Source organism: Rousettus aegyptiacus, unplaced genomic scaffold (genome assembly GCF_014176215.1).
Source record: "Rousettus aegyptiacus isolate mRouAeg1 unplaced genomic scaffold, mRouAeg1.p scaffold_m13_p_6, whole genome shotgun sequence".
NCBI classification, from domain to species: domain Eukaryota; kingdom Metazoa; phylum Chordata; class Mammalia; order Chiroptera; family Pteropodidae; genus Rousettus; species Rousettus aegyptiacus.
The window spans coordinates 102,195,728-102,220,992 of NW_023416309.1; the positions used below are offsets into that span (position 1 = coordinate 102,195,728).

The 25,265-nt window shown below is 35.4% G+C and overlaps 1 protein-coding gene and 1 pseudogene across 5 annotated transcripts in view; both read right to left on the minus strand.

Moving 5' to 3' along the window:
* The window catches only part of KANSL1 (KAT8 regulatory NSL complex subunit 1), a 156,739-nt gene that overhangs the window by 11,785 nt on the left and 119,689 nt on the right, over window positions 1-25,265 (minus strand). For all 5 annotated transcript variants that reach the window (XM_016139847.2, XM_016139842.2, XM_016139846.2 and 2 more), the window contains 3 exons: window positions 22,764-22,876; window positions 21,792-21,987; window positions 4,323-4,494 (listed from right to left, as the gene is read on the minus strand). In XM_016139847.2, the coding sequence (XP_015995333.1) occupies window positions 4,323-4,494; window positions 21,792-21,987; window positions 22,764-22,876 (481 nt within the window). The remainder of the gene's footprint in view (window positions 1-4,322; window positions 4,495-21,791; window positions 21,988-22,763; window positions 22,877-25,265) is intronic.
* Window positions 6,767-6,886, minus strand: LOC118604835 (annotated as a pseudogene).

Genomic DNA, 25,265 nt, shown 5'->3' on the forward strand with positions numbered 1-25,265 from the left:
TCCCATCCCCCACCAAAGTCAAATGTCTAAAAGAAAAAGAAAGAAAGAAAGAAAAAAGAATAAAAGGGGGGGTTTCCTATTCACTAACAATTGAGAAGTGAGTTTAGAGGTATTAATGGTAAAAATTCTTTGCCCTAATTCAGAGTGGGGAAAAGGATGTGTAGGAAATAAAACATTGTACATAGGCAACTGGGCTGAGCTGGACTATATATATAAAGAAGGCTTAAGAAAGGGGAGAACACTTCCTCTATATCCCAGGATACCCCTTTGTCACCAGAAGTTACTTTCACTTGGTGAAGGCTATGTAATAGCACTACATAAGCGCAGAAATTTCATTTTTTCCTTTTATTTTCCCCAGTCATTGCTCTCCCAAACCTGAAAATTAAGCCAGGAAGAAAAGGAGATAGTGGAAACAGCAATGAACTGGAAGTAAACATGCTTGGACTCAGGTCCCAGTTCCCTCACGGAGGAGGAAGAGAAGAGGAAGAGAAAAGAACAAGTCACTTAGCTGGGCTTTAGATGCTTCATCTGTAAGATGAGTCGGCAGGACTAGATCAGGGCTGGGAACATCTAGCACATATGCTGCTCTAGCTCTCCTCTCCTGTCTGCTGCAGACATAGGCTGAGTAATCACAATACTCTTTTAAGCTGGACCCCAAGACCTCAGACTCTTCTCAAAAAATTAATTAACTAAAGCTAGACAGCCACTATCAATCGATAGAGTAAGCATAAGAGAGGACATCCCTAGAATTGAGGCATTAAGCAGAAGCAAGAGAAACTTTCCCTATAAACCCACTGAATAAACAGTTAGGGACAATAAACTGTTTAAGGGACTTATTAGAAGTTTGCTGTGCTTTAACTGCTTTCATCTAAGAGTTAATAGGAACTCCGTTAACCTCCCTGGTCAGTGAACAAAAATTATCTCGGGAATTGCTTATGTGAGTTCGTGCTCTGAGCACTAACACCTAGGATCCACAAAGAGCTAAAACTGAAATAGGTTATGTAAAGAGAACCTGAAAGTAAAAAAAAGGGGGGGGGGGGGGGGGCGCTATGAAATAGAAGAGAACATCACCAGCTAGTGGACTTCAGAAGTTCCATACCTTCACAGGCAATGGCATTATAGTGCTATTATTGGAGAAGAGGGTGCAGATCCTCTATCAGGTCAGTGACAGGAAAATAAAAGTGATTACTAACATTGTTATTATTTCTGCAAATAAAATGAAAAGGCCTTGAGTTCAGGTCCACGAGGGTTTGACATTCCACGATTCACTCGACTGTTTTGCTCATTATACTTTCCACCATTTTCTCAAACACATTTTCTTGGGGTGTTTTGTAATGCTCAACTCCTCCTCCTGCTGGCAAGTAGTGGCAGTCTCCTATTACAGCTCGTTGTCTTGGCAAGCTCTCTCAAAACAACACAGATCTCCATGGCCAGCAGGTGGTGCTCTTATTAAGCCCAAACCTAAATTAACATTCTTTTCACCAAGGTTATACACCCTGTATATCTTCAAGCTATGGATTAACCTGGATTGACTGAGTGAGGTAATAAGGAAATGAGCCCCTCCTTCTGGAGTACTAAAGGGTTCTCATGCCCTAATGCCTCCACCTCCCAGAATGGCTTACGGTTCCTCAAATTATATCATCTCTAAGCCACACTTAATGAGAGTGACTGAAGTATGGTCAAGATGGGAGGCAGAATTCTAGGATTACGATCTGTAGTTGGTTCTCTTCCTAACAAACTACACAAACTGGTTAGGAAACTTCAGTAGAACCCTACTTGAAAAGTTGGAAATCCTGCCATCTTTACATTTCTAGAGAAGAGGTTGCAAAAAAAGGGTGGCCTGGCCCAGAGGTCAGGTTTGGTGCACACGTGTCTGACACACAGTATTACACTGCTGCTAGTCTTTACTGTTACTAATTATTCTACACAAGTGGTACATGGAGAATGTCAATACTTTAGGAGCCGCTATTCACAAAGGATGAGTATGGAAGACGCCTTACCAGAATCAGAATATAACTACAGGCCTCAGGCTTCTTTATTCAAATACGAGACCATACAATTCAATACTGTACTCCTGAGGGAGTAACCCAAGAAATGTTCCTAAGTCTTCAATGGTGGTTCCATCCGCACCAGCGTCTTGAAATGGGTAGAAGCCTGACTTAATAACCTGGCTGGGAAGGAACACGGGATAAAGCAAAACGAAGGACAGGCATCAGATGACCTGGGTTTAAATTCTAGAGCCATCTAAACTCATTAGCCATTAAGCCTGAGATAAACCACAACCTCTCTAAGCCTGTTTCTTGATCTGTAAAACTAAAGCAACACCTTACAAGATTACTGAGAGAAGCAAATGAGACAAGTATGAGAAAAATGCTTTGTAAACCATAAAATGCTATACAAATGATAGTTATATGAGATATCATCCAAATGGCAAGAGAAGGTTGAAGACTCTGGAATCTGAAGCAACAAGAAAAATGTTTTAGTGTTTTCCATTCATTATGTTCTAACGTTTATTTAATGCTATACCACACTCCTGACCTAAACCCCCGCCTAGCTTGCCATCCATATGCTCTAAATTTTCTAAATATTTCTATGCTTACTAGAAGTCAGGTGGAAGCAAAAATATTATATCATTCTCTTTCTTCAGTCAAAGGGAGTTCTTATAACAAGGCCTAGAGGATTTAGATGTCCAAGAAAGAATTTAAGTAACAGATAAAGAGGGAATTATCTACAATAAAGTATCAGTAATGACTGTTTTTAGAAATAGAGTTATATTGGAGCCTGGCCATGCCCATTTGTTGATACACTAAGACTGCATTCATGCTACAATGGCAGAGTTGCATAGCTGCAACATAGACTAAACATAGAGACCATGGCCTGCAAAGTTCAAACTACTGGGCATCCATCCCTTTAAGAAAAAGTTTATAATACCACTCATGCTATAAAAACTTTTCTTCCCCTCATACAACCAATAAATCTGAATGAGAATTACCCCACATAACTCGCATTCCTCAGATGCCTATTTCAGTTGTCCACCTTTCAAGTACTATCTTAGTTGTTCTCCTTTCAAAAACTTGTACAGACTATCTTTAAGGTGATATGAAGGACAGAACAGGAAGAAAAATATGGTCCCTTACCCTCAGGAAGCTTGAAATTAAGCAGTGGAGACTAAGTCCATAAAGAGCCATAACGTACAGATAAAACATCACAGCCACCTGAGAGAAAATGCTTAAAAATTCTTATCACATGCTATATAGGCTGGGGCCAGATCATGAGATCATTTGAAAATCAATAAAATCAATCCAGATTATGAAAGCACTGGCTTCCCATACTTTCACCTAGAGCAGTGATTTCAACATTTTTGCTCATATACAGCCATCAAATGAAATGTAATTTTAAAAAATCATAAACTCAGTGTTAAAAGTTATATTTTCACTACATATGCTTTAAAAGTATTATCAACATCCTGGCATGCAAATACATTTAGTTTAATTAAATGAAGGAAAAATATTTCTTTTAAACCTACTTACTCAGACTTTAGTGGAAGACTAACTTCAGTAACTCTCTTACTATAAGATGACGCACCAGGCACAGATCTAAACAAAATAAAGTACCTTCATCTTTGTTAAATTTTTATTCTAATTATTTTATACTTAACTTCCATGCAATTCTCTTTCAGAAGCCATAAACTCTTGGAAATGGTCCCTCTGGTGTCCTATTGCCTAAGATTTTTATATTCTGGGGCAAACCCACATTGAGACTCAATATGGGTAAGAAGAATGCCTTTCTTTTGAGAAATGGGAGAAGAGAAAAAAAAAAGATGGAAAAGGGAAACTGGCAGACACAGGCTTATCAGGTAGAATAACATCAGAAAATGGCACAGGCTAACATTGAGGATTTATGCTTATGTACACCTTAGAAAACTGTCATGTATCCACAATAATACGTACACCCCCAATATGAAGATGTCCTCCTAGAACAGTGCTGCCCATTCTATTTTATGTCATGGGGCACACAGACAATAAATTTTTAAAGATGCTTGTGGCTGAAGGCAACCGTCCCTAGGCGTCACCCAGCCACCTGAAGAGTTTGGGAGAAATCTCCCTTAGTGAGATGGTACTTTTTTAGTGGCATGTCTGGTCTAACGGAGCTGTTACACCCTATTTGCAAAACCCTATTTGCAAAATTCTAAGAGGAGACTTTGTTGACAGAAAGCAGTACCTTCATAGTACACGGGTTTTTACCAAGATGTTGGGGGGCTTTTAGTTTCAACCCTTTAAAAGCCTCATTTATTAGACTTTATATTTAGTGGCCTTTCTTACCATCTGGAAATGCCAGAACTGGGTGAACACAAGAGTCCAGTTGGGAAAGGCGCTCCAACAGAGGGGCTTCGTAGTGGATTTCTGGAGGCACAGTGTTTGTGCTGCCCAGGCCACACAGTGCGCAGGAGGGATTCACATCACAGCCAGAGCGCACTGGGCTGTTCCGGTGAACCTGCGAAAAGCCAGACAAAACTGACAATTCAGTGTCTGATAAAAACACAGCTTCCCACTCATTATCCCAAAGATTCAAAAGGCCCTCTCCAGATACCACTGCTAACAGAAAGTTTGATTAGTTTGTCAAAAGACTTCCATTTCTTCAACATATTAACCTTTGAAGTAATTGAGTAAACTTGCTTCTTCGTCAGTGATGAAATCCAGTTACTTAAAGGCTAAGTGCTTATGTAGGTATCAAACCTGTGATACTTTAAAGCTACTGAAACTGTGTTTTCTGAGAACACTTTATAAAATCTGCATGTTTCCATCACCTTCATGGTTGTCACCATCGGCTAAGGTAAATACTTGGCTCCTGATTCTCAGGTGAGACATGACTTGCTCTCTTCAGTAACTTCATCCATCTAAGAGCCTTAATAACCAACCACACTTCTGTTCTTTTCACACCCTCCTTCTAAAAAGACTTTAAGGTAGTTTCAAACAAGGTGGCACGTTTTCCTGGACTACATGGAACTCATTAGCTACTCTTTAAAACAAGTCTGGCATTTGCCAAATCATGACCCATAAAAAGTCATTTGAGCAGCATGCAGTCCCAGAAGAGAGGGCTTCCCTGAGGAAAGATACTATGAGGAGGAATGCTAGGAGCAACGTCATAACAAAGACAAAGGGTAGCATAAAAACTCTGCTAGAAAAAACTCTGTAATAACTGCCAAGAGTTGTATTTAGTTTCAGCACAGACATCTCTTGAAAAGCTGCTTGCTTTTAGAGTCATGTATAGAAGAAAGATAAATAAGAGAACAATGTGGTTCTTATCAACATTCTCCAAATGCCTTCTTGCACCACATAGGTGGGTGGCAATGCAAAGAAGGTCCTGTGAAAGCTGTATGACCTCTGGAAGTCATATGACCTCCTCAAATTTACTAATCTGTTAATAAAGGCTCAGTAATGCCAATTTCATGGGTTGTGGGAATGGTAATATAATTTCATAAATTTAAAATGCTACACAAATGCTAGCTTAATTATTATATAGCAAACTTTCTCAACAACAGCACCACTGACACTTTGTTGTAAGGGCTATCCCTATGCACTGTCGGGAAGTAGCAGCATTCCTGGCCTCTGGCCATGGTGCAAATAGCACCCCTTCTCTTTTGTGACAACCAAAAATGACTACAGACATTGCCGAATGTTTCCTGGGAAGGCAAAATCTTTGAAAACCACGGGGTTTCAATTATGGTTATGCCTCCTAGTAAAATTCAAAGTACAAGCTCCTACTAAATTTTAATGGTGAGAAATAAGAAAGCTCTCAAGACTATTGTAGTCAAGGCAAAAGGACTTGAGGACAAGTGTGAAGAGGCTTCTACTAGTCAAAGATGACAATTTTTAGCATCGAAAAGAATTTCAATGGCTTGAATAACCCAAATATCTTCAAATCGATGGCTTCATGATCATACATGCATGCTCCCTCCTCCACTAAAGATTTAAATGATTGCTCTTAGAAGATAGTAGGAAACCAACGTATTATTTTGAAAATTAGTAGACCAAAGGAATTAAACACTAATCAGGCTTTTTTCTGTACAAACTATACTTTAGGGTAAACCAATAGCTGAAAGGGCAATTTTCTCTTTATAGATACAGCCAAGCTAATATACAAAGGAGAAACCATACAAATAGAACATCCCCGTTCTTCAACTCTTAATGAAATAATGGGTACAGACAATGACCACCAGTGGTTGATAACATAAAAGAGACACAAGACATTATGAGTCTTATGATGTATTCTCAAGGCACCTTCTATCTTCTTGACAAAGCTCAAAACTACATTTGTTCAAGTCTCTATATCCAGCTACCAGTTTTCAGGAAATAGAACAGAGGAACATCACTGATTTTTAAGTACTAACAATAACATAATTGATAAATAGATAATTGCAGCATTATTTACAATAGCCAAGATAAGCAAGCAACCTATGTGTCCACTAATCAACAATGGGATAAAGATGTGGTACATATATACGATGGATATTACTCAGCTATAAAAAAAAGGATCAAGTCTTATCATGTGTGACGACATGGATGGACCTAGAGGGTACTATTCTAAGTGAAATAAAGTCAGACAGAGAAAGACAAATGCCGTATTTCACTTACATGTAGAATCTAAAAATAAATAATTTTTATTTATTTATTTTTAATTTTTACTTTTTTTTTAAGTGAGGCAACCCTTGGTTGACCTCGCAGATTGCAAGGACCTTGTCAGCTTACAATCCCTTGTTTTTTTATGCCTACAGCACCTGGTCTTTCCTAGGTGGTCTCCCATGCAAGTACTAATCAGGCCCAAGCCTGCTTAGCTTCCCAGATCACACAGGATTGGGCTTGTTCAGGATGGCATGGCTGCAGACTAAAAATAAACAAAATAAAAGAACAAACAACAGAAACAGACTCATAGATACAGAGAACAAAACTGATGGCTGCCAGATTTTGGGGGGCTGGGTGAAAATGGTGAAGTAAATATTAAGAAGTGCAAACTGGCAGCTATAAGAGAGTCATGGGGATATAAAGTACAAAATAGGGAATATAGTCAATAATATAATAACTATATGTGGTGTAGGGGGTAACTAGATGTAAGTTTGTTATTAATATAACTTTGTAAGTTATATTAATGTCTAACCACTATGCTGTACACCTAAAACTAATACGATATTGAATGCCATCTGTAACTGAAAATTAAAATTTTTTTTTTAAATGAATGGATAGGTCATCAAATGTAGTAAAATGTTAATGGTAGAATCTAAGAGGAAAATATACAGCTGACAGCTGTTCACTGTAAAATAATTTGACTATACTATGTTTGAAAATTTCATAATAGAATTCTGGCAAAGAAAATATCACCACAGAACTTATTCCAGCTATGATGGAATAACGGTGATCAGATTTATCTTTTAGCCATAAACTAAAAAACTGGACAACACGCAGTTTAAAGACTGAGAGATACATGAGGCAGCCTCTGTGATAGCCTCAGCTTTCTGCATGGAGACACACACCGAAGAATGCATAGCAGGCAGAGGGATTCTAAGCAGAGCACAATGGTTTCACTGAGTTGAGGGAACAGACCCAGATATCAAAGTTCAGATGCTCAGGTGACTGGAAATTGTGAAGCAGAATTCTTAAGAGGAAGCTATACAGAAATCTTCACAAGATCCCCTTGAGTGTGTACTCAATACTAAGAAGCCCATGTGTACAAGGTGAAAACGTCATTAGGTCAGGCAAATAACAAATGAGGAGCTGTGAAGTGAACGGTTCCCAGAGTTCACAGAAGTGGGGAGGCTTTTGAATTGTGACCAGCAAAGTGGATGGAGCATTCGAGACCCCAAAATATTCCAATTTATTAGTGGAGTTAACTACTAAATAAGTAACTCAACACTCTTCCTAATACAGGAAGAACCGAACCTTAAGTAACTTATCTGCCAACAAAACAAAACCTCTTTAAAGGAAGATAACACAATCCATATACTTCAACCACATAAAATTAAATGTCCAACAGCCAATAAAACATTGCTAGCTATACTAAGAGGTAAGAAAGTTACACTGCAGAGATACAATAAAAAAAAAAAAAATGTAAGCCACGAGATACAAAGGATAAATAACCCAGTTTTCTCAAAAAGTAAATTATAAGAAAAAGGGACATGATAGGTAGCTTATAGCAAACAAGCACTCTCAATGAGAATAACTAGAAAGGCCAGTTTTATTAAAAAACAAAACAAAACAAAAAAACAAACAACTTTAAGAGATGAAGAGAAATGCTAAAACAATGACAATATTGAGAAGTCATCTTCCCAAGGGGGAAGAACCATGGAAATGTGGAGCTACTTCCTCTTGAGGACAATGTTGATTTTGGAAAAGATGTTTAGGAATTTGGTGCCTTGGTAGATGAACACTTCTGGGAACAGAGAAATGAGCTAAGCTTTTGATGCTTCTGTAGGGCCGAAGAGATAACAAAGACTTGAAGAGTCAATTCCCAGTGAAAAGGACAGGAAACTAAGTATGACACAGGGCACTTGGCAAATTCTGAAGCTGTGATAGGCAGGAGGCTAAGAAGCTAGGCAGAAAGCCTCTGAAAAATAGAGAGGAGTTTTTGGCAGTCTCACTTTGATGAGGAGACTAGAGTTAAGAGTTCAGGGGAAAGGGCAGTGTTCAACAGACTAGGCTCTCAGCTGGAAGCAGGGGTTAAGAAACAAGGCAATGCCCTAAAAATGGACCAGAGGGGGACAAAGCCTCATCAAAACTGTAACCTAGCTGCAACTCAGCTCAGTTCCAATCTGCATGAAAGTTTTCAGCCATAGTTCCACATGCCTCGCAGGGGAAGGAGAATCTGTTCTGGTAAGAGAGCACTGAAGCTCCTAACATCTTTTAAATATATAATATCTAACAATAACTGAAAACAAAACAATCAACAGAAAGAGCATCTAGTGATCTAAAATTTGAAGTCAGCTGAGAAAGATTTTTAAAAAATTATAATATGTTCAGAAAAATATGGAAAAAAATGAAAAGATCAAATCTTAAATACATATATTTATAATTTATATAGTTGAATCAAAAGGAAACTTAAGAACTCAATGGATTAATTTTACATGAGGCACAACAGAAGAGAATAAGAGAAGTAGTAGATAGGTTAATAGGAACTACCGAAGTTAAGGGACAGATAGGAAAAAAGGAAAATATAGAACATAAAGGCACGCAGGGCACTGTGACAAAGTCCAATGTACTTGTTTAGGGGCCAAGGAGGAGGCAGAAAATGGGGAAAGAACAATATTTGAAGATATAATGGGCCAGTTCATGCTCAAATTGATTAGACACCAATCCACATACTTAAGAAACTCAGCAAAACCCAAGCAGAATGAAAACACAAAGAAAAATCATACCTAAGTATATCATAAAAATGTTTAAATTGCAAGAAAAAATGATATAAGGAGGAAACCTATAAAATTAGATTTAAAAGACTCACTAGACTGTATGGACCTTATCTGAATTTTGACTGAAGCAAATTAAATATCATTTTCAGAGAATCTTTGTAATTTTTATAGTCTCTGATCATAGTAAGTAAGAAATCACGTTAAAACTAACAGCATTACTAGTGGCAATAATCACCCACACCCCTGGAGATGGTGTTACCTGATTCACTCTTAATATAGCCTAAAGTTGTAATATACTCTTTTACTTTGGTAAATATTTCTTAGCTCCCAAAGAAACTAGGCTGAGATGATAATGGAATTGTGCCAAAATGCTCATGGTTCACCTTGTATAAAGTGAAAAATAAACTGTGGAATGGTTAAATAAACTGGCATCACTTTGCATGCAGTATCTAAAATGCCAAGTACTGCTGATATTAAGATACATATATGAGACTTAAAAAAATGTAAGTGTATTAAGTATTGAAAAGAACGTTTAATCATTTGATCTTTTATTAGTTTATTTTTCTATAAACTTATTTAGACTACATTTGAAAATAATAAAATGGGAGCAATAATTAAGTCAGTGCTGCAAATAAAGTTTCAATATTTTATATTTACTTTAGGATATTTAAAATCATTTACTGCACCTAGTTATAATTAAAGAATGAGATTCTAAGAAGTGAAAAACGGTGGGTAGAAGTTTCATTTTTAAACTTTTATTTCAGTATTGCCACAGTTTATTTTTCACTTTATACAAGGTGAACCATGAGCATTTTGGCACAATTCCATTATCATCTCAGCCTAGTTTCTTTGGGAGCTAAGAAATATTTACCAAAGTAAAAGAGTATATTACAACTTTAGGCTATATTAAGAGTGAATCAGGTGTAAAACCACCACCTACAAAGAGATTACAAAGCAGAAAGCAGATGTTCTGAAATGTGTCTCTTGAAATCCCAGTAGTTCATAAGCATGCTTAATCAGTATCACTTGATAAAGCACCCAAGGGTTCCCCTGTCAAATCGGTGAGGGAAACAAATTAAAGATTTTTTTTTTTTAATCAAAAGACTTTTAAATCTTTAACATCTTTTGTGAATCTTTGAGAGGAGGATGTGGCATGAAGTGTCCTCCAAACTGATTCACCCATCGTGTTACAGTGACGGCAGGTATCTCCATGTCTCTTTATGTTTAACCACTACGACTGACCCCTGAACAACATAACATGGATCCATACATATGCAAAATTTTGCCCAATAAATATAGTGCATTTTATTTTCTCTTCCTTATGATTTTTAAAAACATTTTCTTTTCTCTAGCTTTAGTTTACTGTTAAGAACACAGGATACATATATAACATTTCTGTTAATCAACTGTTTATGTTACCAAGAAGGTTTCTGGTCAACAGTAGACTAGTAGTAGTTAAATTTTTGAGGAGTCAAAAGTTCATCAGTGGATTTTCAATTGTGCAAGGGGATCGGTGTCCCTAACCTCCATGTTGTTTGAGGTTGAACTGTACTTTAAAATCATGACAGTTATTACACCTACTGCTAAATCTTGTTATTTAATACATTAAGGAAGAAATACATGTCCATTCTAATAACCATTGCAACATACTTGTTTATCACACTGCCAAAGGGTCTATAACTTCAATTAAAGTAGGAAACTCTTGAGATACAAGAAACAGAGAACTCAAAGTCAAGCCAATGCTTAGAAAGTCTTGGTCAACTAGCCAGGGAAGTAGCAATAGAGTTTAACACATAGGCTGGGGACCTTTGTGGAAAGTGACCTAAGAGAGAGAGACAAGACAGCCCAGTCCTGGCCCATGTTCAGGTAAGAGGTCCGAATTCATATTACCCATGTATATGCAGGGACCTTAAGCTAAAAATTTGCCATTCAAAATTCACACACATTCCTGGGGCATTGCCAGAAGCTAACAGAAAACTGCTTTAAAGACACTTCAACAGCCCAGAGATCATAAGACTCCTACAGAAAATATGCCTCCCCCACCCCTGCCCTAGATGAGATCACTATGAAAGATTACACAAGAACACAGACTGATATAAGCCAGTCAGTAGATGCAAAAATAGGAAGAATTTGTCCTCAACAAGCTAGAAATATAACAATTTGAAAAAATTTTAGAATAAGTACATTAAAATTGTTCAAAGAGGTAAAGGAATGAAAGTCATAAAGCAAGAACAGAAAAGAATGGAAAAAAAGATGTTTATAAAAGTAGTCACAATTTCTGAATAAAAGGCACACACTGAAGTAAAAAACCCAACTGACAGATTTAACAGTAAACTAAACACAGCTAGAGAAAAACCTGATGGGTAGGAGAAACAAAACAGTCATGGACGATTACACAGAGTAAAGACTACCTACACAAGACACGAAACTGGAAAATACAAAAATAAATTAAGAGATATGGAAAAGAAAATGAGAAGATACACAACAATGTAATATATTCCATAATTTAAAAATAATTAAAGAAATTAATGTTTAGAAAAATGTCAAAACTCCAGACAGACAAGAACTCTTAGAATGAGGGTACACACCAAGATCCTAAGTGGCTAAAAACTAGTTCATACCCTAAATATATCTCTCGATATTGCAAAATATAAAAAGAAAGAAAGGTAAGGGGCTGGGGCATTTAAGATACAAATAACATATAAAGAAACATTTAATGGGACATCAGAATTTACATTAACAATAAACAGTGGAGGGCAACGAAATAGCATAAAAGTACTGAAAATTTTAAATGCAGTTAAGTCATTATCGAAAAATAGTTAATATATAACTGTGTGTATTCACAAATATACATACCTATATATTCACTCACAAAACATAATTCTGTATGTTTTTAATACATGCAGATTGACATTACAGCTCACAGAACATCACTGAAAGCTACTCAAGAATATATTCAGCAAGGATGGAGCGAGATGCAAGAAGCAACAGTGAATAAGAATGGAAAAAGTACTGGTAAATGTAAATATCAATTTAAAAATGACTAATTTCGGAGGGATTTAAAAACGAGGTAACTAAATAATAAAGATAAATTATACATACTGGAAAGGAAAGGTGAGTTTTAAAAAGAGGCATTCTAAAGTCTTGTTCCCAAAGCAGCTAGAGATGAAAACAACAGTCAACTAACCCAACAGACAGCAGAAAAGGCATTATAGAACAAAGGACAAGACTTGAAAAAAAATGATGAGAGAAATGATTTCAAATATAATAGTAATCAGAGTAAATGTAAATGGATTTAACTTACCCCTTAAAAAACACACCTAAAACAAATCAACATAAGAAAAAGTAAAAACAAAGAGAAGGATAAAGATATACCTAGCAAGTACTTACCAAAGAAATCTATTTAAAGGCATTAACGGTCAAAAGGGAAACAATATAATGAGGAAAGAAACAAGAGGAAATAACAATCATGGACTTGTATGTACCTAACCAGTCATCTGGAATTACATTAATATCCATGAAATTAAGAAATCAGAAATGAGGGTGAAGAAATAAGAGAAGTTGTTTAAAGGCGCAAACTTGCAACTAGTAGATAAATAAGTCCTGGAGATCTAATACACAGTATATTATAGATAATACAACTGTATTATAAACATCGAAAGTGCTAAGAGACTAGATATTAATTATTCTTTTTCACTGTTTCATGTTTCACCACAAAAAGGAAATGATAATTATGTGGAATGATAAAGGTGTTAGCCAAGGCTACCATAGCAATCACATTGTATATAAATGTATCAATAGGTTATATACCTTAAACTTATACAATGTTACAAATCAACTATATTTCAAAAATCAAATAGAGAGCAGACCAAAGGATATAACAGATATTGACACAATATGCCCAAGATATGAACTAAAATTAGAACCCTGAAGTCAACAGGATATTGATATACACACAAAACTGTCTTTTTTAAGGAAATATGGACCATTTACAACAGCTAAACTAAAACTATGTATATCAACACGAAGATCTTGAAAATACAACAGTAAAAAACAAACAAACAAACAAACAAAAAGACCAAGTTGCAGAATATACACCCCCAAGACAGCATTTATGTAAGCTTTTATATAAAATTTAAGCAATACTGCATTTTGCTCATGATACATGTACGCATAGTAAAAATGTAAAAACCTGAACTGGAGTATACGTACCAAATTCACGACAGCGGTCACCTATGGGGAAGAAAGCAGGTAAACAAGATAGCAGAAAATAAAGGAACATTGTTTATCTGTAATTTTCTTTCAAATATTTACATGAAGTAAAAAAAAGTCAAGATAACAACATTTAGGGTGGTATTACACAGATGTTGGTTATATCATTCTTTATCCTTTACAGAATTAAGAAAAAAAAATAGGGGAGGAGGCAGATAAAACCTGGTAAGTTTTTCCATACACACGGACCTGAAGTTCGTCACACAATAAATTCGATGGTGCAGAAGGGCCCCAGAAAACTGGCAGTGGGAATAACGGCAGTCTGATGATTTCTGAGCAAAGGCTTGCTAAGTCTGAGAGTTGCTAAAACCCAGGAATCGATAATAGCACCTATCAATCTATCTTGCAGATGGAGAATTGAAAAAAAGGATTCAATTATCATATGAGTAGCAGAAACAAAGATCGACAGCCAATGTTAATGGAGTAGAATAGGGTCCCCTCCCCCAGATCCTGCTGGAAAATTCCTGCCCACCAAGAACTGCAGAATGTGGCTTTATTTGTAAATAGGGTCTTTGCAGATATAGGGTCTTTGCAGATATAGTTAGTTAAACATAAATACTGGATCAGAGTGGGCCTTAAATCTCATGACTGGTTGTCCTTATAAGACCATGTAAAATGCAGACATGCAGATCCACAGGAAGACAATCATGTTTGATGACCCTGAGGCTGTCACCAGACAAGGAATGCTAAGGACTGTTGGCAACCATTAGAAGTAGGAAGTAACCAGAAAGAACTCTTCCCTTAGAGCCTTCAAAAGGCAGCAAGGGCTGACACCTTGATTTCAGACTTCTAGCCTCCATAACCGTGATTGCAATCTAATACAGTCAGCTACTAAAATTTTCAATTGACAAACACAAAGTCTAGATGGATCAAGTTATTTTTAAAGAATGATGAAGGAAAAAAACATGGAGACTATGAGTAGAAAACTGCAGAACAAAGGAAAAGAAAGCAAATCTGAGAAATTCAGAAAGAATACACCTCTGGAAAACTATCAAATAAATTTGATCAAACAATGAAACTTTTGGAATCTCCAATACAGGAAAAAATAACAGTCTATTATAAAGTAACAGGGTAAGATGAAAGCAATGCAATTGTATGAAAAGGAAACATAAAATCCGAAAAGAAGAAAGAAAATCTTAAACCATGGTAGCAGAATTAAAACCCACATTAAGAGAACTACAGGTCCGAACTGATGATACAGAAAATTAAAGTAGGATGTGCGCAACAAACTTAATTATCTTTTCCCTTTATAGTATGGGAGAACCAAAGGAATGAAAACAATGAGGAAAGTTAACAGCTAACATCTGAATATTTATTATGTGCAGCCAAACTGTGACAATCATCTCCTATATCTAATTTAATAATCACAATAATGTTGTGGAACAGGTAGCAAGAGCTTGATAAAAAGGATAGAAAACAACATATAGATAATTGGTATACCTAGGCAACTACAAACTTAAGGGAATCAAAAACCAAAGCTATTATAGAAGAAAACTTGACAGAACTGTGTTTTGTAATGATGGGGATGTTATATATTTGTGTGACTAAATACAGTAACTGCTAGTCACACGTGACTACTGAACACTTGGAAATGTGGCTGGTGCAATGAGGTGTTAAATTTTTAATCTTAACTTTAAATAGCTACTTGTTGATAGTGGCTATCATATTGGACAGCAAAGAGTAGAATCGGTTATCAATATAAAGGAATGAAAGTAAGATTGGCATCCGTCTAATTCTGTAACAAAACAAAACAGAAAAAATGCTCAGCCTCTTCCCCTGCCAAAAAACAGTGGAACAGAGTTTTAAGGGTCAAAGGCTATGGTCTAAGAACATGAATGAAACATGATCAAACTGTTGCTCTAATCACTGAAAAAGTATAAATCCACATTAAGAACTCAATAAATGGGCATATAAGGGTGTAAACAGGACTATCAGTAAACAATGAAACATTACAATGAAGATAAATCCAAATAAGCCTTTTAAATCTGGTTTCAAAACAATATAAAATTAAAAGCTATTTTATTTAATAAAATCCCCATTAAAATCAAAGACTTTCGGGAGATTAAAAAAACACATAAATCTGCTTTGATATTTCAAAAAACATGTAGAAAACAAAATCCTAAAAGTAAATGAATGAGAAAAACACATACACTATATAACATTAATATCAAGAAAGCAAAACGGAAGGCAAACACTACTGAAAAAAGAGCCGTAAACCACTATGAGGACATAATCATATAAAAATCTGTATTAGACATCAATGAAAAAAAAATTTAAATCAACAAATCTAAGCAGAAACCACTGAAACATCATTTTGACCACAATGCTATGAAAAATTAGTGATTACTAACAAAAAGTTTACAGAGAAAAAGCCAACCCTTGAGAATTTGGAGACTCAGTTCTTAACTCTTGAGAAAAGAATTAAAAAACTCAAAGGCAACCTACAAATAGCAAAAGGAACACTTCACACATCAAAGGCTGTGGAATGCTGTCCAAAACTACACTGAAAAGAAAATTCAAGAAGTTAAATCCTTTTATTATCATGTAAGAAAAAAAACAGAAAATAAATTAACCATCAGAAAAAAGACAAAGGGGGAAGTGGGGCAAGACCACAGGAAGGAATTAACAGCAAAGGACAGATCTCTGAAATGACCAATAAAATAGACTAATCAAGACAAGACTAACAGAAGACAAAATATAATCAAGATGGAGAAATGGATATACTCACAGACATGGGGCTTTAAAATTTATGGATGCTTTCTATGAAATTCTATATGGGTAAATTTGAAAATAACTGAGCAATGGACAACTTCCTGTAAAATAAATGCTGGTCCCAGATGGTTTTAACCTTAAGTTCCAATGAATTTTAAGGAAATTGATACTTCTTCAAAAACCTTTAAACTTTTCCAGACCATAGCAAATGATAGTGTCCTAATTTGTTTTAAGAAGTTATCCTACGTCAAAATTAACACTAAACTTTTCTAAATGAAGAATAAGATGCCTTACTATGACCAATTATTTCTTAATAGTGCTCTAAAAGTGCATCAAGACAAGGAAAAGGAACAAGAAGTGTATAAAGAGGTGCCAAATTGCTGGTGACAGCCTACTAAGAATATTAAAAATAATCAAACAAAACACTTCACAGAGTTCAGAAAAGTGTTCAAAATGAATATTTAAAAATCATCTCATAATACCAACAGAGAAGACCTAATTTATATCACAAAAATATCAAGAATGTAGGAAATATCTCAGAATAAACACATAAAATACTTGGATACATGGAGAAATTGTTCCTTTAATACTATAATGACATTAATTCTCTGAAGGAATTCCCGTTAAAAAGCCAATTGTAATGTTTATGCTGAAAATCCACTATCAAAGTAAAGCTCTATTCACCATTCTCTGTTAATCAAATATTACTTCAAAGCACTAAAAAATTCTTTTGTATTGAGGACAGTTTATTAAAAAAAAATTAGCTCCTACTTCTATTTATTTTATCTCACCCTTTCGAAGTTTATTTTATATGTGTTTTACAATGCTCGCAGAAGTTTAGAGATTATTGTTCTAAGCACTGGATAATTTCTGAGTTCTCTTAGTTTTAATTCCCAAGGAACCACATTTTCCATATAGCAGCGGTCCCCAACCTTTCTGGCACCAGGGACCAGTGCTCCTATAAGAATCTAATGCCTGATTTTAATCTGAGATGGAGCTGAGGTGGTGATGCTAGAGCTGGGGAGTGGCTGCAAATACAGATGAAGCTTTGTTCGCTTGCCTGCCACTCACCTCCTGCTGTGTGGCCTGATTCCTAACAGGCGACTGACTGGTCTATCTGTGGCCCAGGGGTTTGGGGACCCCTGCCATACGGCACTCTTGCTCCTTCCCAAAAGTTTGACTAGTACTGAACAGTTGGGCTTGTAAAGTCTATCCAAGAACTCCCTGTCAATAAAGAACACATCCCATTTGATATCGAATCTTTGCTTTTAATAATGATTCATAATCATTTTAGTTCTTTACTCCTTAACATAAATGTTACAACAGCAGACTATAAGAGAATGTCTTATGTGTAATATCCTATATGACCTTAAGTGTAATACGAGAGGAAACAGTGAAGGACCACAGGAAACCAATAGAAGCTAATTTAAAATTCAGCCCAAAGCAACCCTCCTACATATAATTATACTCCAACACAGACTATAAAATTTGAAAAACATGCCAGAACATTGCCAAACCATTTAATAAGAAATGCTATTTTTAAAACATTAAAAGGTAGTGTTATTAAAGTCAAGCCAAAAATTTCATGGCACTTTTTTTTTTTTTTTAAATACCATCACTACTGTGACTTATCGAATTTATAAAATAACTTTTAACTGATGAAATAAAAAACGACCCTTATACTGGTCCCAATTTATTTTAAAATTTTTATTGATCTGAAATCTCAAAATCTAGAAAACTATTGTTTTAGCTTAAGTCATAAACATCTACCTTCCATAAGCAGCAGGGCACAAAATAAATGTAATGGCATGTTAGAAAAACTTCCCACTTTAGTATTTCTTCATTAACTAATTACTAATTACTAACATCTACCATACTAGACCCCTATTATGATGAAATACATAATAAATAGTAATACAAGCAACTTGTAATGTTATGTCCTAATATAACATCAATAAAATCACGGTACAGGAAAGTTAACCAACATTTATCTCAGACTTTGCTGATTTCCATGGAAGATAATCCTACTCTCCCAACTTTCAAAGCTCTTTGTCCTCCCAACTCTGATTCACTTACCACACCCTAGTGATTCTTAGGACCACTTTTATAATCTACTGCTGAACAGAGCTTTAGAGCCTTTACATTATTTCTTCCAGCATTGTCTTTCTGACTCCAACTAAACTATATGCAGATTTATCTTCCAAAAATGGCTTATGACACTTCACTGCTCAGAACTCTAAAATTTTCTAATATTTGGAGGATAAAGCCAAATCAACAGTTTGGGTAATTCAAAGCCTTTCATTATTTATTGATAGGTCTCATTCCCATTTATTTCCAAACAAATTTATCTTACTGTTTTTCTTATATTCACTAATTTTAAGATATCAGTGACATAAAAACAGTCTTTTAGGGGCAAAAAGAGACAATACTACTACTACGCTAAAAGTAAATCTCAACTGTAAAATATATTCTAAATTCAGAAATTCTGGTGAAACCTGACTGAATAAATTCTAGCCATGATTCAACCAAGATGACTGGCCAGGTAAACACAGTAAGTGAATGAGCTCCCTAAAGTCAGTTTTGTATTTGGTTTTGGAACGCAGTAGAGATAATTTAGAAAAGAATGTAGGTAAGCAACAATATTGACATTATTTATTTTTTACATTCTATGCTTTGGTATATATACTACTAGTGCCCACTTTCTTGGGAGAGTAAGAGGGTGAGGGGAACACAGATTATAAAAGTAATTTGAATTAATCCAGAAACACAGTTCCTTTTAAGATTCTCTCTTCTTCAGAAACTTGAAAGGCAAATCTTATTATAATAAATGTGAACTGCCATTTACCAACATCAGAAAATGATTTATCTGTTAACTTCTTTGCTATCTAGATCTGCCACTAGAAAATAAGTCACATGAGGGCAAGGACTGTGTTCACCAATGAAACCCAGGTGACCTGAAAAATACCTGGAACAACACAGTGGGCACCCAAAAATTTGCTGGATAAACTTGCTTGGCCAATCCAGTACACCTCAAAATGATAGAAGGCAAAATGCTTGTTCACACTTAATCTCAACCAAAAGGCTGAAAAGTGATAGCCAAGATGCTGGTTTAATGGCAAGTACTGCTGAAATTTGCGAGCAACCAAGATAGAATGGCTTTTGTTTCCAACTTTGGCAGAACTCCAGTAATTCTGCTATAAAATGGTTTATTTCCCAAACTCAATTTATTTTGTCTTATTTTCCAAGCAACTTACTTTTGCATATGTCAGGATGACTGCGATTTAGAAACTGGCATTGGGACCAAGGAGTCCTTAGTACGCTTCAACTATCTTTTAAAAAGTTTATATGTAGCCTTCAAAAAAGTACATTAGTTTTTAGGCATGGACCAGAAGAAGCTCCTATTAATATCAACAAGTCAGGCTTGTTACTTTACAGATGAAAATTGAGGAGGCCACTCTATACTTAAGAAATGTTTTATAACACCCTTAGATGTCATGATACAGTGGCTAGCAAACAACCAGAACAGAGGCGGGAAACTATACTCCACGATGTTTTCTGCTTTGTTTAAAAGCATCAAGGCATGACCAAAAACTACTTCCTTATACTTGACAGTAATATTGTTTCCCCACTATTAATTCCTCAACCTCTCAAAAATAATTTAGATTTATATGACTAATAAACAAAACAAAACAGACTCAAATGTCAATGAGAATCCTGTCAAATATCTTTCTTATTCTTTTTTTCTTTTCTAGTATTTTGGTAATTCAGGCAGTCTGAGGAATAAATTAGAGAAAAATGGTACAGTCTGATGTTAATTTTCACTTATAATTCTTCTCCTTTTAAAAAAGATCATGGCAATGGTATAAAGTCCAAATGCATACCATAACAAAACAAACCAAGCACTGAAAATTCACTGTCTGAATATTAACGGTTTCAACAATTCTCTCCTTTCCCCTCTCGTCATTAGTTTTCCCATTAGCAGATATATTGTAATAGCTCTACCTTAAGAAAGAGTCCCTTTCAAACAGGTTTCTCTGCACTCCTGTACAGAAACATTCTATGAAAGTGTGATCTCTGATGGTTTTCTCAATTCATTCTCTCCTGATGTCTCCTGAACCTGCTCCAATCAGAATTTCACTCTCCTCCAACAAAAAAATGCTTACAAAGGCCTCCAACAACCTTGGCCCGCCAAATCCAAATCAGGTCTCAGTCTTTAACTTGATCTGTCTGCAACATCTAACAAGAGGATTCCTACTTCCTCTCTGAAACAAGTTACTCACTTGCTTTCCACACATACCACAAGTCCTATATGCAGTTTTCCTTCTATTCACTCCTCTTTACCTCCTAGTCTTTTCCTTATCTTATCTCTGAGCCTTGGAATGCCTCAAGGCTTAATTCCACTTGCACTCCCTAGCATTCCCCATTCCTTTCCTCTGCTGCATTTTTCTCCCCAGCACTTAACATTACAGGACATACTGCATACTTTACTTACTGTTTTATTTTCTGTCACCCACTAAAGCATTTCATGAGCTTAAGGATTTTTGTCTGTTTTTGTTTAGTATTTGCTGCGCATAGAAAACATGTAGTTAATTTTAGGAGCTCAATATTTGTTGAATTAGTAACAGACAAAAACAAAAGCGGTAACAGTAACAGCCACTTTGTCCTAGTAACTTATGAGTCAGACAACCCAATAAGCAAGTTACCTACACATTTCAATTAACCCTCAAACAACCCTATGAGATCTCTGAGGCCCAGGGAGAGTTAACATACTCAGAATCACAAAACTACTAAGTGGCAGTGCCATGATTCAAACCCAAGTTTATCCTCTTCAAAGTCAATGCTCTTAACCACTACATGGCATTAATTTTATTGGACTATTATTTCATTAGTTTTGGAATAAATTCAACTCTGCTATTTGAAGAGTCAGCAATCAAAAGTTTCCTGCAGTTACGAATTAATCTCCATTTTCTTTATGAAGACATTCATTTAGTAACTTCAATTTAAAAATTTTAATGGAGATTCTTACTTAAAAGGAAAGCTTTCCACGTTGCCATTTTTAGTGGTAACAGTGTAAGTTAGAAGGCACACCACTCTCTCTCAATGTGTTCAAGGAACCATTTAAACTTCCTCTCTCCCGTTTCTATTAAAAAGGTCATGTCAGCAGTTTCCAAACCTAATTTAAAACAAACAAACAAACAAGATTCCCAGGTCCAACTCTAGGGTAACTGAATCAGAATCACTAGGAAACAAAGTTCAGGAATCTAGTATTTTTTGAAGCTCCATAGGAAACACTGGTGGTTAGCCCAGTTTGGAAAATATTAGTTAAATGCACCAAAGCTGGCAAGAGGCTAGTACTTCTGAGCATCTGGCTCATGGGGTTTAACAATGACCAAGGCTCAGTGGTACTGACCTTCTTGGAAAGAGGAACGATGCTGTTGGGTCGAACAAGCCTCCGTTTCTTACAGCTCAGTACAGGACGTGTTCGGGCTGCCACACAGGTGCCATCAGTTGATGAAGAAACTAGATTCAGTCGTTGCTTTTTATGTAACTGTTCTTCAGCATCAGAGCTGTCAACTGGAATGTGGTCTGCCAAGACAGGCTGCAGACTACATGAAGGCAAGGAAGAGTAGTCAGCTTGCAGAAGACACAAAGAAACAAAGCTTCGAATACTGGTTCAACCTCCTCTACTTGCAAATAAATGTTCACAGACGCAAACCAGTATTCTGGCACAGAAGCAGGTCATCTCTTGGTGCTGATGTCTGCTACTCTAATTGTGTGTGCAGTGTTTATACTTATTTGTAAAGCTCTTGTTAGACATTACTTCTATCAAGTCTGAAAACTATGAAAGTCAGTAAGTAAACTCAGGCTATAGTGATTAAGTTCTCCTCTATAACAGAAACATGAACAAAGTCTAGAAAACTGCAACTGGTAAGAAAACAATGAGTTTTGAAATGTTAATGAGGTGCCTAAGCATCAGTTCTCCTATGAAACTCAACTTTTAGGAATATGTAAATTGTTCACTCATGGAGGGATTTCCTTAAACTTTCATACATACAAATTTACAAACAGCCTTAATCTGTTCGACAGGATTTTATATAAACCATTCTGAGGAATTCTACCAATATTAGGACCTGAAATCACGATGATTCACAATAACTGTAGGACCTTTTTTCCCCCCATACTGAGTTGGCCTCAGTAAGTAAAGTAGAAATACAGTAGCATGCTAATGAAAATATACTTGCTAGAGTAGAAAGTATGCTCAGTTATAAGTGATAAGGTTTCTGTTTCTTTAAACCAGGGTTAGTCTTGGCCAGGAATAACTAAAAGCCCAAATAGCTTTTACAAGTGCACTGAGTTAAGAAGAAGAAGAAATAAAACCTACGTGTTAATAACTCCATTGACAGGTCTCAATGCCCCACATGATTTGGTAGACAATGACTCTGAAGGATGACCAGAGGCACCATGGTTTTCCAGTGGCTGAGAAACAGACTCGATCTGAATAAGAAAAATAAAAATACACTATCAATATTTAACCAACAGTACCCAGCCTGAAAAGCAGTACCATTTCATGTAAATGAAATACCTATAATTTCTGATAACCAACTTGAAAAACAAAGCTTGTATGACTGAAGAGAAAAAATATAATGATGAGAACTAGCATTTGCTTTGGGGAGAAGACGTTATGGAAACCAAAATATTTAGCAGACTAGAAGTATTAAGTGCCTATTAACAGGGAAATGACCTAATGATTCCATAGAACAAAAGCTTAGCAAAACAATTATATAGTAGTTAAAAAGTTCAGTTACTGAGACAAGTAACAGCAAAATTTAAATGTATTTAATTCTGATTAACTCCACAGTGTATGCTGGAGGCTTGTTTCCAGAAAACCATACTTTGTTTAAAAATACATACATCTTTCTGTGTTTAAAAAAAAAAAAAAAAAAAAAAGGAAAAAAAACCTAATAAAATCTCAATGAATAATTACCTATGCTATCAGGTAGTAATTACTGTCTTTGGACTTCACAAATCAAATATCTGCTTAGAATATGGTAAAATTTAAAAAAAAAAAAAAGAGGAGGTGAAAAGAACCTAGAAAAGTTTTAACTTTAGTATTTCAAAACAAATTATATATTTATTAGGCTCAAAAGGGATAGGGACAGCCAGAGATGTGAATCATGTGGAGTCTCAGATGTAGGCAACAAAGCCACAGATGCAATTACCCATCAGTTCTGGGATGGAGTTCCAGGGAAGGACTGTTGGTCCTTATCTCCTTATACTGAAGATGATTTGGGGTGGGGTTCTGAAGTTCTTCCAGTAACTGCTACCAGCGCATAACAAAGCCAATAGTTTGAGGCTGAAATTCTATTTATCAGTATTGATATTCTTTTTGATCTTTACAAAGCCCAAGAAAATACCTAAGGATCTGCGGACCTGAAAGTAGTCACAGACGGGTACCAAGAATTGTTTTATAAATTATATAATTGTCTAATCAATGTACTATATACTTGAAACTAATAATAACATAACAAATTTTTAAAAGTTTTAATACGAATTATCCAAAAAGTTACATCAAAGTAGTATATAAACGGACAAGGATATATAAGTATACTACAATAAGTGAACACTGGGGAAATGTTCTATCTATCTTGTTAGATACCCTGTACATCTACTAAGATGTCATAAATATCTTCAACAATTATATCAGTCAATCATGCCAAAACTATGGCAAATTTGGCACACATACTCATTGCTTTAAATGCTACACTAATTTCATGTTGCAAAGTAACATGGTATTTTATAAAGATATTAAAATTCTCTGACAAAGTATTTTACTCAATCCTAAAAACCTATCTAAAGAAATAACCAACACATGCCCCAGAATCTTATACACAAAGGTGGTCACTGCAATTGATATCTAACAATAATTTAACATGTTCAACATCTGAAGCATAGTTATAAATTGTGGCCACATCAGGATATTAAAAATAATCATAAAGGATATTTCTTCATGCCAGAATAAAAATGAAAAATACAGTAGTCTAGTGATTTTGGAAAAGGGTTAAATTCAAATATTTTTAGTATAATCTGTGGTGACTAAATATGCACATACATAATGACAAGGCAAAAATGGTGTCATAGAGGTAAAACTATTTTGAAATTTTCTTTATATTTAGATAATATTTTTACATTAAAAAGCAAACAAATATATAAACCCAAATACCGTCCTGAATGTTAGTGAGGATTTACTGTTCAGGGAAAGCCCCAAAGGCCTAAACAAATATTACGGTATGACCAAAGACTGGGAAATCAAGAGAATCTAATATTCAGGTTGGCATTAACTAACAGATATGTAACTCAGGCATGTTATAGCTTCCCTAGAGTTCAGAAATTCTGGTTTAGATGCAGAAATTTCCTTACAACATGAAAATGCTATAACTATAAACTTTTTGCTGGCATACTGATCTTAAGAACTATCAATTTTACATTCACTTAAAATAATAGTTTTTAGCATTAAATTATGGTGATCTAATTCATATATCTACATGTTCTACAAGGAACCATGTTTAATAGGTTGACTCCCCATTTGATTAAGATTTATTTGTAAGATTATGTGTGAATTAACTGCAAGGACACCCATCAAGACAAAATGTTGCCATTCTTTAACAAAATCTCATTTCCGAACAAATTTCCCTTTCTTATAGAAAGTCTAAAGAAAATAAGGCACAAATTGCCAGTAATCTGACCACCTACAAATAACTACTGCTCATAGTATTATCTTGTTTTTCATACCTACAGATATATAATTTGAATGCTATTAATCTTCAATGTGAATTCTATTGATTTTCTTAGAGAAAACCAAACTTTCCTGGGAGTAATTCAGCTA